General features: G+C 46.8%; 1 protein-coding gene across 1 annotated transcript in view; it reads left to right on the top strand.

Annotated features, from left to right (window-relative positions):
* Positions 1-14672, top strand: part of Tmem255b (transmembrane protein 255B) — a 28326-nt gene that overhangs the window by 5406 nt on the left and 8248 nt on the right. Inside the window, exons 2-5 of the mRNA XM_034520588.2 lie at positions 407-549; positions 3226-3288; positions 10788-10877; positions 14328-14408. Of these exons, the coding sequence (XP_034376479.1) occupies positions 407-549; positions 3226-3288; positions 10788-10877; positions 14328-14408 (377 nt within the window). The remainder of the gene's footprint in view (positions 1-406; positions 550-3225; positions 3289-10787; positions 10878-14327; positions 14409-14672) is intronic.

Raw genomic sequence — 14672 nt, forward strand, 5'->3', positions numbered from 1 at the left:
CAGAATTCAATCTCATAGCCTGAGGCTGCAGATGCAATCTTTCGGTCAGGTGGTGAGGTCTACACCCAGAAGCCCCAAAAGCTGACAAAAGAGGCCCAACATCTGGGACACAGCTGCCCCTGACACTTGTGACACCCATATGCCTCCTCTACCCTGTGAAACCCTTGGACTTGAGATGAAGTAAAGCCACTCTCCAGCCTCAGGCAGTGACCCCTAGCTATGCTCAGGACCATCAAGGAGGAAGGAGTGGGCAGGCTGCTCACCTGCCTAGTCCAGCCTGGGCCAGGTTTTCCCTGTGTTGGGAGAGGACAGGCCTGGAGCTCACAGGATTCCAAATGACTGGGCTTGGAGCATAGTGGGTGGGGAATCAGCCCCCATCTTACCAATACCCTTCTTTTCCTCATAGAGGGCTTTGCAAGGAGAAAGAAGATCTCTCTGTGGTTTGTGGGCGCTCTGCTGCTGGTGTCCACCCTCATCCTGACCATTGGCCTTGCTGCTACCACCAGGACAGAGAATGTGACTGTGGGAGGCTACTACCCAGGGATTATTGTGAGTCAAAGGCCTATGGGAGACTGGGCAGGATGTTCAGCGATCTATGTGGACAGATACACCACCTGCTAGTCTACAATGCTGGAAACTTCCACTGGGGGTAGGGGTACATAGTTCTAGGAAAAATGACCTCAGCCTGATGCCTAGTATCTGAGAGAGTATCCAGCTAAGAAAGAAGACTGAGGGCTGCTGGTTAGAGGGCCCTAAGGTAGGCTTGCACCATGTTCGCAGGCTAGCGTTGTCATAGGCCTTCTGGAGGTAGACCAGGCAGGAGAAAGATATGACTTGGAGATGGTAGGAAGAATTCAGGGTCACATAAGGTTACACGGTAAATGTGGGGAGGGTCTGAAGCTGAGGCTCTGAAGAGATCCCTGAAGGACCAGCCCTGCTGCCCCTGGACACTAATACATACAGCAGCCCCAGCAGAATTCCTGGCAGATGGGCTGGTGGCTCTGAGAGCCCCATGGGGATGTCATGGGTTGAAGCTGTTGTTCATGATGTCACCATTGAAAACAAGAAGGAGGACAGCTGTGTGCTGACGTCCCACAAAAGGGTGAATGACTCTAGGGACGGCACTAACAACCTCAGCAAGGCAGGGCTCTCAGCCCTCAGCCTCTAAACATACTTGCTTTCTTTTTACATTTGTTGTTTATTTATGCATCTTGGATACATGCATGAGTCATGTTATCCGCCTGGGTATAATTCACAGGTAACCCTGTGTATAAAACGTCTATGCAGGAATGATTTTACTGTAACATTGCATGAAGCGCATGCCAGAGATGCTGGCTTTGTACAAGGCTCTTCTGCCACGTTGCCAGGGCAAGGAGGGGGATCCTGAAATTCATGAGCTAGACTGTGTGAAGGTGTAGCATCGCTAATTCTCTGAAAAGTATGAAGGTCAGCCTGGAGTGGTAGTCGGCTGCCTGTCCTCCAGATACACTTGTTGGAGATTCTCACTCATTTTGTTGCTGTGATATAACACCCTGACAAAATACAAGGGTGAGAGGGTTTATTTTTAGCTCACATTCAGGTTATAGTCCACTATTGCTGGGATGGCACAGGAACAGCAGCTTGTAGCAGCTGGTCACATCGCATCCACAGTCAAGAGCAGAGAGATATAAATGTGTCCATGATGATTGCTTGCTGTTTGTGTTCAGCTTGATTCCTCCATTCTTATACAGTTTAGGGCCTCCTTCCTAGGGAATGAGGCTGCCCACAGTGGGCTGGGTCTTCTCATCAATTCACTTAAGTCAGTTTCTCAAAGACACGCCCACTGGCCAACCCAACATAGACCACCCTTCATTGAAACAGGGTGACTTTAGGTTGTGACAAGTTGATAATCAAAGCTCATCATCACAAGATTATATTTCAACATAGAATATCTCTGAGGGAACCGAACAAGGAAATATTGCCCTGGGGGATGAACTAACAATATATTAACCAGAATTAGCTTTGTCTTAGACTTTGTATCTTCATAGAGATGATAGTGAAAGTCAGATCATAGAGACATTGTATCCAACAGAGCTAAGGGATGCTGGCTACCTCAGGAGAGTAGCCTGGGCATGAGATACTGCATCCAACAGAACTGAGGGGTGTTGGCTACTTTAGGAGAGTGGCCTGGGCATGAAAAAAAAAATCATCATTTTTGGAAAAAAAAGTTTTTACATACAAAAAAATATTAAACTTAGCATAACATATATTTTAACATCTTTATGATGTTTGGGTCTGACATTTATGAACTGTGGGCAAGGAGTGCAGCCTTCAAATCTTGATACTTGGAGAGATGCCATTCTTTGGAGTCAATATGGACCAGTGCTTGACCCTTCAGATGAGCATAGGCTCAGAGCAGTGTGTTCAGAGCATCTCTGGAACTCAGGTCCAGTACCCGGGCTTTGAGATGAGGACAGGTGCAAACACCTGATCGAACCTCTGCCTGGAGAACCTCCTGGACCCCAAGCCTCCATCTTGCCTTTTTTACATGCCCTGGTTGCCTGCTGTCCTACTCCAATCTGAAGATTCTAGTGTAGGCAAGCTCTTGGTATCCCTTCTGCTGAAATGTCATAGGTGTGACCTGCCAAATTTCTTTCTGTCTTTCTAGGACTGGCTTTAGAGGGCATGTCAGAGGGTCTGTGTAAAGACTTCAGGTCCCTACAAAGGTGTACTGAGGCTTAATACCTGATTTCTGTGTCCAAAAGTTGGACTGATACAGAAGCACTAGCTTCTGCCCCACCAGTGGGCATTGGAGGGAACAGGAAGGGACTGTCCCTCTCTAGAGACAGGAACTGCATCCATGCTGCATTATAAGGATGGCCACACTCTTCTGACAAAGTATTAAATTTAAATTAAAAATTTAAAGACAAGGTCACATTTGGTAGCCCAAGTTGGCCACCCTCCTGCCTCGACTTCTCAAGTGCTACCCCACTCAACTGGACAAAACATTTTAAGGGTGAATTAGCAAATATTTAAAATTATATTTACTTATCTTGATGGGGGAGTGGCATGTATGCTATGGTACATGTGTGGAGGTCAGAGGAACCGGTTCTCTCCTTCTGCCATGTGGGATCCTGGGGATTGAATTAGGTCATCGGGCTTGCCAGCCCAAGGGCCATTATTAACTGTGACGGGTCAGTATGATGCTAACCAAACATCTCTCTCTTGTTCTTCCTCTCACCTCAGCTGGGCTTTGGGTCCTTCCTGGGAATCATTGGCATTCACCTGGTGGAGAATAGAAGACAAATGGTAAGAAGACACATTTCTCTTGCAAAATGGGCTTGTAGGAAGTGTTAGTCCCTCAATATAGGATGCTACAGTCACAGATAGGGTTTCCTCTCCACATTCGCCTGAAACCCCTGGACCTATATACTATAAAATCTAAGATTCAGGGCCTAATTGGTACCATTCACAGCTTGGTTAAAATGAGCATACCACACGGATGATGAAAACAGAGCAGGGGACCTGGGGTTAGATGTTAGAAACATAGTTACTAAGAGACACAGTAACCAAGGCAACTTATAAAAGAAGCATTTAATTGGTGTTACAGTTTTAGAGGTTGAGTCCATAATCTTCAAGGTGAGAATGGGGCAGCAGGCCCAGGCAGGCATGGTGCTGGAGGATTAGCTGAGAGCTTACACCTGATCTACAAGGTTGGTGGGAGTGGAACAGGGAAAGAGAGAGGGAGAGAGAGGAACTTCAAAGCCCACTTCCAGTGACACACCTCCTTCAACAAGGCCACACCTCTAAACCTTCCCAAACAGCTTCACCAATTGTAGACCAAGCATTCAAATATGTGAGTGTATGGGGACCAGTCTTCTTCAGACCACTACAATAGTAGACATTTAGATGCTGTTTGTCCAAGTTCACAGAGCATCAATAGCGCTGTAGTATAGGGGACTATAGATTCTATTTGTTGGTGCACTGTTGTGGATTATTGCTGTAAAAAATAAGTGGCTGTCACTTTTGTGTAAGTCCTATGAAGGTACTCTGGGAACCTCCTGTTTCCACCCCTCCATCCCCCATACCATCGAGGGATAGGGTTAGAGAGACACACCACCATGTCTTGATCTTACACGTCCCCATGCTTGCATGGCGTGTACTTTACTGCCTGCGCTATCTTGCTAGCCTCAACTTTCAATTTTGGTGGAGCTTTAATGTTTCTATTTCATTCAGGCTTTTGATCCACTTTAGTTTGCATGAATGATGTGAAGCAGAGCTTCCAGGCATTCCTTTGTGTTTCCCTCATCTGAACACCATTTGTTGGAGTCCATTTTTTAAAAAAGTAACTATAAAATATTATTTATTTTTTAAAAGAAATTAAAATAAGATTACATAATTTTATCTCTTACCTTTCCCCACTCTATGCTCTCACACACCTACCTCCTTGCTTCCTCTTGAAATCATGGCCTCTTTCATACACACACACACACACACACACACACTGCTAAGTCCATTTAGTGTTATTTGTATGTATATGGTTTCACGGATGACTATTTGGTATTGGATAATTATTAAGGTGGCTCATCCCTAGGGAAGACTAATTGTCCCTCTTCCGGCATGTCTTAGTGTGCCAGATAGTTCTATGTCAACTTGACATTAGCTAGAGTCATCTGAGCTCAGGGACCTCAATTAAGTAAATGCCTCCACAAGATCAAGCTGTATGCAACCCGTGGCATTTTCTTAATTAGTAACTGATATGGGAGGACTCAGCTCATTGTGGGTGGCACCACCCTGGACTGGTGGTCCTAGGTTCTATAAGAAAGCAGGCTGAGAAAGCCATAAACAGCACCCCTCCCTGACCTCTGCATCAGCTCCTGGCTCCAGGTTCCTGCCCTGTTTGAGTTCCTGACCTGACTTCTTTCAATGATGAACAGTGATGTGGAAGTTCAAGCCAATTAAACCCTTCCCTCCCTAACTTGCTTTTTGGTCATAGTGTTTCATCGCAGCAATAAAAACCCTAAGACACTTAGTTACTTGTAGTTCTTTGTCTATGGGGCCCAGTGAAACTTTCCTCCTCCCTGTGAGTCTGTTTACTGGTGTACTACTTCTTCAAGTCTCGCTTCATCGGCCATATTGTTTTGTCATGGGTGAAGCTTCCCTGTCATTTTCGGAGACACAATATCACAGTAGATTTTCCGGTCCTCTGGCTTAGTCTTTCTTCTTCCTCTTTCATGCTGTCCTCCAAGCCTTAGGTATAGAAATTGAGCTCTATGTGTATCAATTGCGGCTTGCATCCTCATGATCTCTTGTTCTACAAGCCACTGTTCATCCGTTGCAAAGACAAGTTTCTTTGATGAGGGCTGGGGGCTAGCTGTCTTTCTTGGCTCTTGTGCAAGGTGTCCAGAATCTGGCTGGGCTGAGATGTTGGGTGGGGTGCATGAGAGGCTGGAATCTTTTCTCTCTCCATCAAACCAGTCATCTGACCATACCGTGCGACTGGTTCTAGGGCTCCCAGTCCTGCCCCACTGATCCTGTGGGTCTACCCATGAGCCACTCCACCATCTTGGTTTCTGGAGCTTTGTCGTTAAGTTCCACAGCCAGGATTATGTGAGTCTTCTAGTTTTGTTCTGCATTTGGTTTAAGTAAGATCCCTTGTGATTGTCATGGGCGAACTTGTACACCAGGATCTCTGGTAGGGACTATGATAAGTGAGGCGTGAGGGGTCAGCTACAGAAATACAACCAGTCCCCATTTGTCTAGCATGGTTTTTATTTTATTTTTTTAAAAAAGACATCTTTCACAAACGATTTTAGTTTTGAGTATAAGTTTTGTGATTTTGTTGTTCGCCTTATTCCTGGTTATTTTATTAATTCTGAGGTTACTGTGTGGACATTGTTGTGGAGGAATCATTACCTCCATCTGTGCCAACTTCATTCCAAGCCTGTAAGCTCAGAGCTCATTTGCTGTTTCTGGTGGGTTTTCAGTGGATTCCTTGAGACTGTGTCTGCGAGATTGTGTCACCTTACAGGCAGCAGCTTTACCCTTCCTGGTGGAGTACAGAAACCCTGGTCATAACTACTCTGGGCTTGGCAGTTGGAGGATAAAGACTCAGAGATGATTTACTGACGAGGGAAGCATGTCTGCAGTGACAAGTAGCCCCTGTGTCCTTGTCCCTGACAAGCCTTCTGTGGATCCTGCATAATCTTCCTTCTCTCCTTTTAGAAAACTGTTTGGGTTAAATTTGTATGACAAGCACACGCATTTCAATATAATATTCATTTACTATTAGGTAATGCACCTTACTGATACCCAGATGGGAGATTCACCCCTATTGATTATCTTTCATGGTGCTAGAAGGTAATCTCTGAGATACAAGAGGAAAAGAATAATAAATGTTATTGCTAAACTATAAATGCTGTAACTTGGAATGGTAGCATAAATGGTGTGGGAATAACCAACCATTATTTTAAAATTGGATAGAATCCATACCTGACACTTCTAAACTGGCCCAGAACCTGAGACTGAATAGGTTGCAGGCCTACGAGAAACCTACTAAAGAAAGAAAAGCTGCAGTAGTGGGCACTTTAAACTCGAGCCCACGGCAAGTGCTTGTAGCACGGGGCAGCTGAGCCACTCTGGACTTCAGTGCTGACTTTGGTAGCATCTGGTACCCGAGGGAATATCTACCACAGAGCTGCCAACTGTGAGCATTCAGAAATGGGAGGCACTATTTTGGGATACCCGGGGGCATTTAGGTTGTTCCAGGGGATGGTATCAGGCCAGGTAGTCTCAGTCATGAGAGGGTAACTGTGCTTCAGCTATGCAGAGCGCTTTTCTTCTGATTTCTCTTTATTTTAAATTTTACTATAGAAAAATTGAAGCATATGTAAAAGTGGACAGAATGGCCTAACCCCTCCCCCACGTGTGCCCATCACCTATCCATCAGTTCAGAGCTAAACTTTTGTCTCCTTCTATACTTTCCTTCCCAGGGGAGGTTGAAGCAAATCTCAGACACTTATTCGATTTGTGCTTGCTTCAATCTGTTCACTCTGAGGGTGAAATCTAATTAGGAATGAGTTCACCATTATCTCTGCCTACTATTATGACAATATCCAGTGGAAGCCAAAGAAGGAGAGGGAGGGCTCTTCCAGGAGGACAAGTCACGTTCCCTGGAGAGGGCTCCTGCTACCTGCCAGTGTCTAAGCGTTACCTCTTTCCTTTCCATTTCCCCTCCCTCGGGGGTTCTCAGCATCCTACTGACTCAAAAATGACACTTCTCCATCTGGGAGGAACAGGACCATCAAAATTCTTGTGGCAATTTGTCACAAGGAGTATACACAGCAACTAAGTCTCCCCCAGTCAGTAGAACCCCACTTGAGACAGGCGTAGCCTATGTGTTGTCCCTTCTGAATCCCAGAAGGTTGAGGGGGCCCCAACTTCTTCTTTTACCATCATTCTGGAGCTATGGGTCCCAGGCTCCTCCTCCTCCTCCTTTGTCGTCTTCTTCTTCCTCTTCCTCTTCTTCTTCTTCCTCTTCTTCTTCTTCCTCTTCTTTCTTCTTCCTCCTCCTCCTCCTTCTCTTCTTCCTCCTCCTCCTTCTCTTCTTCTTCTCTTCTTCTTCTTCTTCTTCCTCTTCCTCTTCTTCTTCTTCCTCTTCTTCTTCTTCCTCTTCTTTCTTCTTCCTCCTCCTCCTCCTTCTCTTCTTCCTCCTCCTCCTTCTCTTCTTCTTCTTCTTCTTCTTCTTCTTCTTCTTCTTCTTCTTCTTCTTCTTCTTCTTCTTCTTCTTCTTCTTCTTCTTCTTCTTCTTCTTCTTCTTCTTCCTCTTCTTCCTCTTCCATACAGGGGCTGTCTCTTAATTTATCTCTCTCTTCCAATTTTCCTATATCTTTTCTCTGTCTCTTTGTCTCTCTCTCTCTGTCTGTCTGTCTCTCTCTCTCAGACTGGCATGCTGAGGGGTTTCTTTACTTTACCATGGGGTCAGGGGAGGCGAGGGGACTCTGGCTGACTTCTTCTCTAATGCACTTTGACTCAGACCCAGCTCACTCATTCATCAGCTCTGTGATCTACTTTGTCTCAGCATGCTGGGGGACTTCCAGGTACCATGATGTCCAGAGCAGAAATGGTAACTTCCTAAATATGGGGCACAGGGGGTGCCCAGCCATGTCTCTGTTTTTTGGAAGGACTAGGCTCTCCAGACCTTCCTCCAGAGAGCAGGCCACATTTGTGCATTTTCAGCACCTGGAACAGCTCCCACCATAGCCCCAATGCTGCAGGGTGACAAGTGTCTTTGTTGGGGACATCGAGGTTAGGGACCTGTTAACTCATCAGATGATCTTTGTTCATAAGAAGATGATGTTTTCTTCCCAAGTATGTGGGTAACCCACCTGCCCTCAGCCTCTGTGTGTGCTGCCCACTTGCCTCTTGCCTTGAACTTAGCCTCTTTGTCCATTGCTACTTCCTCCTGCTGTAATGACATGGCCCTCAGGTTCCAGGATGACTAGCAACCTGGAGGGTAAAAGAGGGTAGAGTTCTGGTCAGAATAGTTCCACCCTGGTTGGCCAGCATTGTCCAAGGATAACATGGTAGCTCCAGAAGCTTCAGGATGAGATTTTTCCCATTAGGAAAGGCTCCACATTGCCCCTGGGAGTTGTGTTTTGTGTCTCCAGCTGGGACAGGCTGTGGCTGGTTGGTGGTTGTGTAGGGGAAGGGAAAGGATCTTCATCAGTGTGTGACTGGCATGGATTGAAGGTGTGGAAATGAAAGACAGCTAAGTAAGGTTGTGTTGGGGTCATGCAGCGAGCGCGCATATGACACATGTTGACAGCTCCCTATAAGAGGAGTCTAGTTTCACCTTGGCAGATGTTAAGGTTTTCACCACACTGTGAATTCTGATGTTGATCTATGCACTGACAATGCATGGTGCTGGGATCCATTTCCAAGGCTTTTGACCTCTGGTGACTGCTAATTAATTGAGGTGGTCGTCTGGGGAGCAGAGGAGAGAGTGGCCAGCACTCCAGACGGTGCCATGGTTCAGGCTGGCTGGGAATCTGGGTGACTAGATTCAGGATACAGGCCACACACACAGCAGGGCTTGGGGCAGGCTGACAGGAGCCTTCTGATTTTGCCTTCCTCACAATGCAGTTCTGACTTTGGGGTTCAAACAAAAAACTGAGATGAGGGAGGAAGGAGAGTCAGAGGACACTGAGAAGTGACACTGTCACTGAGAGCAATTATATTGTCAGTTCATGGCCAGCCTGGGGCCCGAGAGCTCTGACTCTACACTGGGACTAAAGACAGAGCTGCTTACTATACGGGCTATGTCCTCCCTCCCTCTTCTTCCTTCTTCCCACTCTTTCTTTCTTTCTTTCTTTCTTTCTTTCTTTCTTCCTTTCTTCCTTCCTTCCTTTCTTTCTTTCTCTCTTTTTCTTCCTTTCTCTTTCTTTCTTCCCTTCTTCCTTCATTTCTCTGTCTCTCTGTCTATCTATCTGTCTGTCTGTCTTTCCTTTTTGAGACAGGGCTTTACTGTTTAACTCAGTCTAACCCTAAACTCACTATTCAGACCAGTCTGGTTCTAAATTCACAGAGATCCACCACCTTCTGCCTCCCAAGTGCTGGAATCATAGATGTGTAACCACCATGCCTTGTCTTTGTTTGCTTCTTCTTGATGGTTGCCACTCTCCTTTCTTCCCTGTGGCTGGCAACCCTGGTGACTTTGTATATCTCCCAAGACTGAGCACCAAGTCCATACACTTGGACAGATGTCCCCTGTTTGGGGAGGAGTCACAGATAAAGAGAGAGCTCATGGTTGGTTTTTACAAGGTGTGAACACTTGGTGGTCGATCAGGCAGGAAATGAGGGTTTGTTTTTCTGAGCCAGGATCTCGGTGTGTAACTGAGGCTGCCTTGAGCTTGTGATCCTTCTGTCCTTTCCTCCTGAGCTGAGACCTAGTTCACTATTACACCCCTGTCCAGGAAGCTATTGAATCAGTGTGCCTGCTTGGTCAAGCTGGAACTGTGTCACAAGAAAAACTAAAAGTAAATGTGGCCAACAACTCTAAGAAGGTTTTCAGCCTTATTAATAGTCAGAGAAATGTAAATAGAAATAATTAATAATTAGAAATGTAAATTCAGGCAAACATTTTAAGGCACCAATTTCATGCCATTGTGGACGTTGATGGTCATTGAGGAAGTAGATGGTCCGTGACTAGGTATGTTTATAGGACAGTGTAGCATCTCTTCTCAGCATTTTAAAGTGCAAAGAACCGAAATATGCTATATGCCGAAGAACCGGGCTATGACACATGCTCAAGGGATTTATCCCACAGGAACACACATTTGTTAACAAACAGTATTTCCAGTCTCTGTAGCAGCCACACACAGTAAGTACATAATACCACACCCAGCAGGCAAACAACACACATCATGGGCAGGTACTGGGTGGTCTGAGCCAGATCTGATGCTGGGCCCTTGCAGGCAGGGATGGTGCAGAATTAATCCAGTTATGTTAGAGGCCTAGAAGCAAGTACTCATGTGTGTATGAAAATGGGAACACGGTGCAGGTGGGTGTGCAGAGGTGAGGGCATCGGGTGTACTTCTGTGTGGAGGTTGCCCCTTGCTCTCCTAGTACAGATCCCACAGAGTGTACCACATGGGTGAGTATGTGGCTACACCCCTTGGGGCTGAGTCACTGGTGGACGGAAGTAAATCAGTGATGGTCTGGCCATCAACTCCCTTCAGGCTCTGACTGTGTTCAAGGCTGGGTTTCTTTGGCTTGAGACTCCACACCCCTCTGTCTTCTTCTCCTAGTTGGTGGCAGCCATTGTTTTCCTCAGCTTTGGGGTGGTGGCAGCATTCTGCTGTGCCATAGTCGACGGCGTGTTTGCAGCACGGCACATTGTGAGTACTGCCTTTGACTATCCCCCAGTCTGTCTCTAGGGCTCTGTGTCCATGTAAAAAACATCTCAGTCACACAGCTGGGCTCTGACATCTTCACACAGGCTCCAGGTGAGCTGCCATCACCGTCCCCCTCTTGCTGAGTCTGGCCCCAGCAACCCGAATTCTCTGCCTCTTACAGGTCACATATGCACGGCAAACACAAACGCATACCACACACAGAAGACACAAATACAACCACACACAGCAGATACAAACACCCATCTTCCACAGCAGGCACAAACACACGTCACACACAGCAGACACGCACATACCATATACAGCAGATAGAAATACACACAGCCACACACAGTAAGTACATAATACCTCCCCTAGCAGGCAAACAACACACACCATACACAGCAGACACAAACAAACAGCAAATAGAAGCATACACATCACACGGAAGTTGCAAGCATCCTTCATCATTGTACTAACTGCCCTCTCTCCCACCCCTCCCCCAGCACTAGGGGAACCCTGTCCCTGCTCCTCAGTTCTGGAGCTCTGTGTCCAGGGGGCTGTCCTCAGTCTCTCATCACAATGCACCATGAAATCTCAGACTCTACTCTTGTGTACGTTCACAGTTTCATGGTCTCTCTTCAAAGACTGTTGCTTAATGTGGGGCGACTTATATAAAATAGAAACCTCTTTATCTATAAAAGGACTTTAAGAGGATCTAGAGAGTCCTACTAGTAACATCATTATGAACAGAGAAGGAAGAGGGGGAGGAGGAGGAGGAGGGGGAGGAGAAGAAGGAAGAGGAGGAGAAGGAAGAGGAGGAGGAGGAAGAAGGAAGAGGAGAAGGAGGAAAAGGAGAAGGAGGAGGAAGAGGAAGCAGAGGAGAAGGAGGAGGAGGAGAAGGAGGAGGGAGAGGAAGAGGAGGAGAAGGAGGAAGAGAAAGAGGAGGAAGAGAAAGAGGAGGAAGAGGAAGAGGAGGAAGAGGAGAAGATACTGTCTGTGTCTGTGTTTAGTCAATAGCCAGTCTGAACTTTGCCCCCACAGTGAGCAGCTATGTTTATTTACCTGTTTAACCGCTGCAGGGTCAGGCAGGCTCGCAGGTACCACAGACAAATGATGAACTAGCCAGGGTTCTGGCCTAATAGAGGAGACCAAAACATCTCAGAAACAAGTACGTCCAGTACGTCACATGACAGACTAGGCTGTGGTGTGTGCTGTGACGTGAATGATGTGGCACAGTATAAAAGGCACATTAGAACATGTGTGCGGTGTGATACAACGGCTGGAAGATAACACATGCACAGTGATGTCGGAGGACGTGATGTGATACAACATGTTGTGATATGCAGTGGAACATATGTACAATGTGATCTGAATGATACGTACTGTGCCATGGTGTGGTGTGGTACGATGTCCCGTGACACAGGAGATGAATGTAGCATGACATGGCATGATGTGCTCATGTAGTGTACATGGTGTGACATGAGATATGAGGAACACTATTATGACACATTAGTGTGACTTTGTATGCACCATTTTAACCTGGTGGAAATTCTGTGTGAGTGTATTTGCATGTCTGAACACACGTATGTATGAGTGTAAAAGTGTGGGTAGCCAGTACCTGCAGTTGGGTGTTTAGGCATCTGGCCATCTGCACACAGACTACAGTGTTCCCCAAAGTATTTACCAACATTGCCTTGAGATTCTGTCCCTGGGTAGAGTATGGTTTTCCCTCACAGGTCTTCAGCACTTGATTGAGAGAAATCACCCTCCAAAGACTTCCATCCCCAGGTACATAGTCTTGTCTGCAGCTACAGGTGTGAGAGGACCTCACTCACCTTTCTGGCTTCATTGATGAGAAGAGTCTAAGAGGCAGATCTGTCTGTGTGCCCACCTGTTCCTGCCTGCACGTATCCATCTGAGCATGCTCAACTATTATACCCATCCCCGTGTACCTTCTTGTGTGGAATAATAGGTCAGTCTTGAACCTCCGAAGAGTGGCCGGTGTCGTTGAGAGTTCAGCAGAGTCCACATGAGCAGTACCAGCTGGGCCCCAACCCACAGCATCATCTAGTCACCTGAAGGCCTAGACCTCTGGTATCCTATGGTCAGTTACAGTTCTGTGGGTGGGTGGCCAGAGTGCTGGTGGCTCATTGAGGGCCACCCTCTGAGGCCACTGGTATCACGCAGATACCACGTGGGAAGATGGTGGGAAGACTCCATTCCCACTTTACACCATCATCTCTCCCTGAAAAGTCCACTGGGGAAAGAGCTGTGTTGCCATTTTGTGATGAAGGCCAAGTAAGTCTGACATCCCTGAAGCATCCTCAGAGCTCGTGAGGCAGCTCTCAAGCCCCAGCTGTAGCCTCTTGTCTCCACTGTCCTCCCTGCATCACTATCCCACCTGTTCCCATCATGCACCACCTGGGCCTATGCCTCTTGTGTGAACCCATCCACGCCTAGCCTGGCACACACACACACACACGCATGCACACACATGCATGTACACACACACACACACACACAGGTCCTATGCCCCACCATACCTGCTGTCTGGTTCTCATGCCCGTCTTTGCTGTCAGCGTTACTGGTGGCTTCTAGACTCCTCTTAGGTCAGAAGTGGTGCTTTGAGAAATGTCACTGATACACAGTAATGGATACAAAGGAACACTTACAGATTCTATGGCTTTATGGCACTGTACAAGTCCCAGGACCCAGCTGTCTGTCTGATGCCTTAGCAACTGCCTACCCATTCGTCTGCCCCCTTCATTCACCTGCAGCTCTAGCTTACCTTGGCCTCCTCATGGTTCAACACTATGTCAGTTCCATGAATGTTGGATATGCAGAGTTGGGGACATGGTGAGATAAGACATTGATGAGCTTATGTCAAGTGATGGGGCATGGCAGATGGAAGGATGCATGGATGATTGACTGGATGCATAGGTGATTGATGGCTGGATGCATAGGTGATTGATGGCTGGATGCATAGGTGATTGGGTGACTGGATGCATAGGTGATTGGATGGCTGGATGCATAGGTGATTGAATGGCTGGATGCATAGGTGACTGAATGACTGGATGCATAGGTGATTGAATGACTGGATGAATATATGGGTACTTTGGATGGATGAATGATTTAGTCCCAAATCTTCCTTGTCCCTTCCTAGAAGAAGAAATTTGTTTTGCTTTTAGAAAGACAGAAAAGCCTAGTGTTCCTGGCAAGGTGTAGAACACTCCTTGGCCCATTCAGCAGCATGCTCCTTGTCCTTGTGCCAATGTCTGCCCAGCAGATAGATGGTGTCTGTAATCCTTTCCCTTGTGGACTCTACACATAATTGCTATGGCAAGCAATAGCTCGTGTGGCCTCAGTTCTGCTCCAGCCCATGGAAGGCAAGTCAGAAATGGCCATTCCTGGCTGGAGATGACCACTTCGACCCATCTACACTTATTTCTTTAGGAACCAAGGCCTCTCAGTGCAGGAAGATGCCAGTTTTACTCCAGTGGGACTGGGTACTTGTATGACGTCTATCAGACAGAGGTGAGTCCCTTTGGCAAGCATGCCTTCCACATCCCCCTTCTGTGTCTGGTTAAAATGGCTGTGTTAATTCACACAGATCTCCTGTGTGGACATCAAGGCATTGAGAGCTAGGAGCTAGCCTTGAGAGTTCAATGCCTGGGGTTCTCTTTGGAATCACAGCTGCACACTTTCCTCTTTGACACAGTGTTAGCACAGTGTTAGGATTCATCTCTCCAGCCCTGCGTGGTCAATTAGCATTCCCATCAGCACTTTCACTAACTTAAT

The sequence above is a fragment of the Arvicanthis niloticus genome, chromosome 16 (assembly GCF_011762505.2).
Source record: "Arvicanthis niloticus isolate mArvNil1 chromosome 16, mArvNil1.pat.X, whole genome shotgun sequence".
In the NCBI taxonomy this organism is placed as follows: Eukaryota; Metazoa; Chordata; class Mammalia; order Rodentia; family Muridae; genus Arvicanthis; species Arvicanthis niloticus.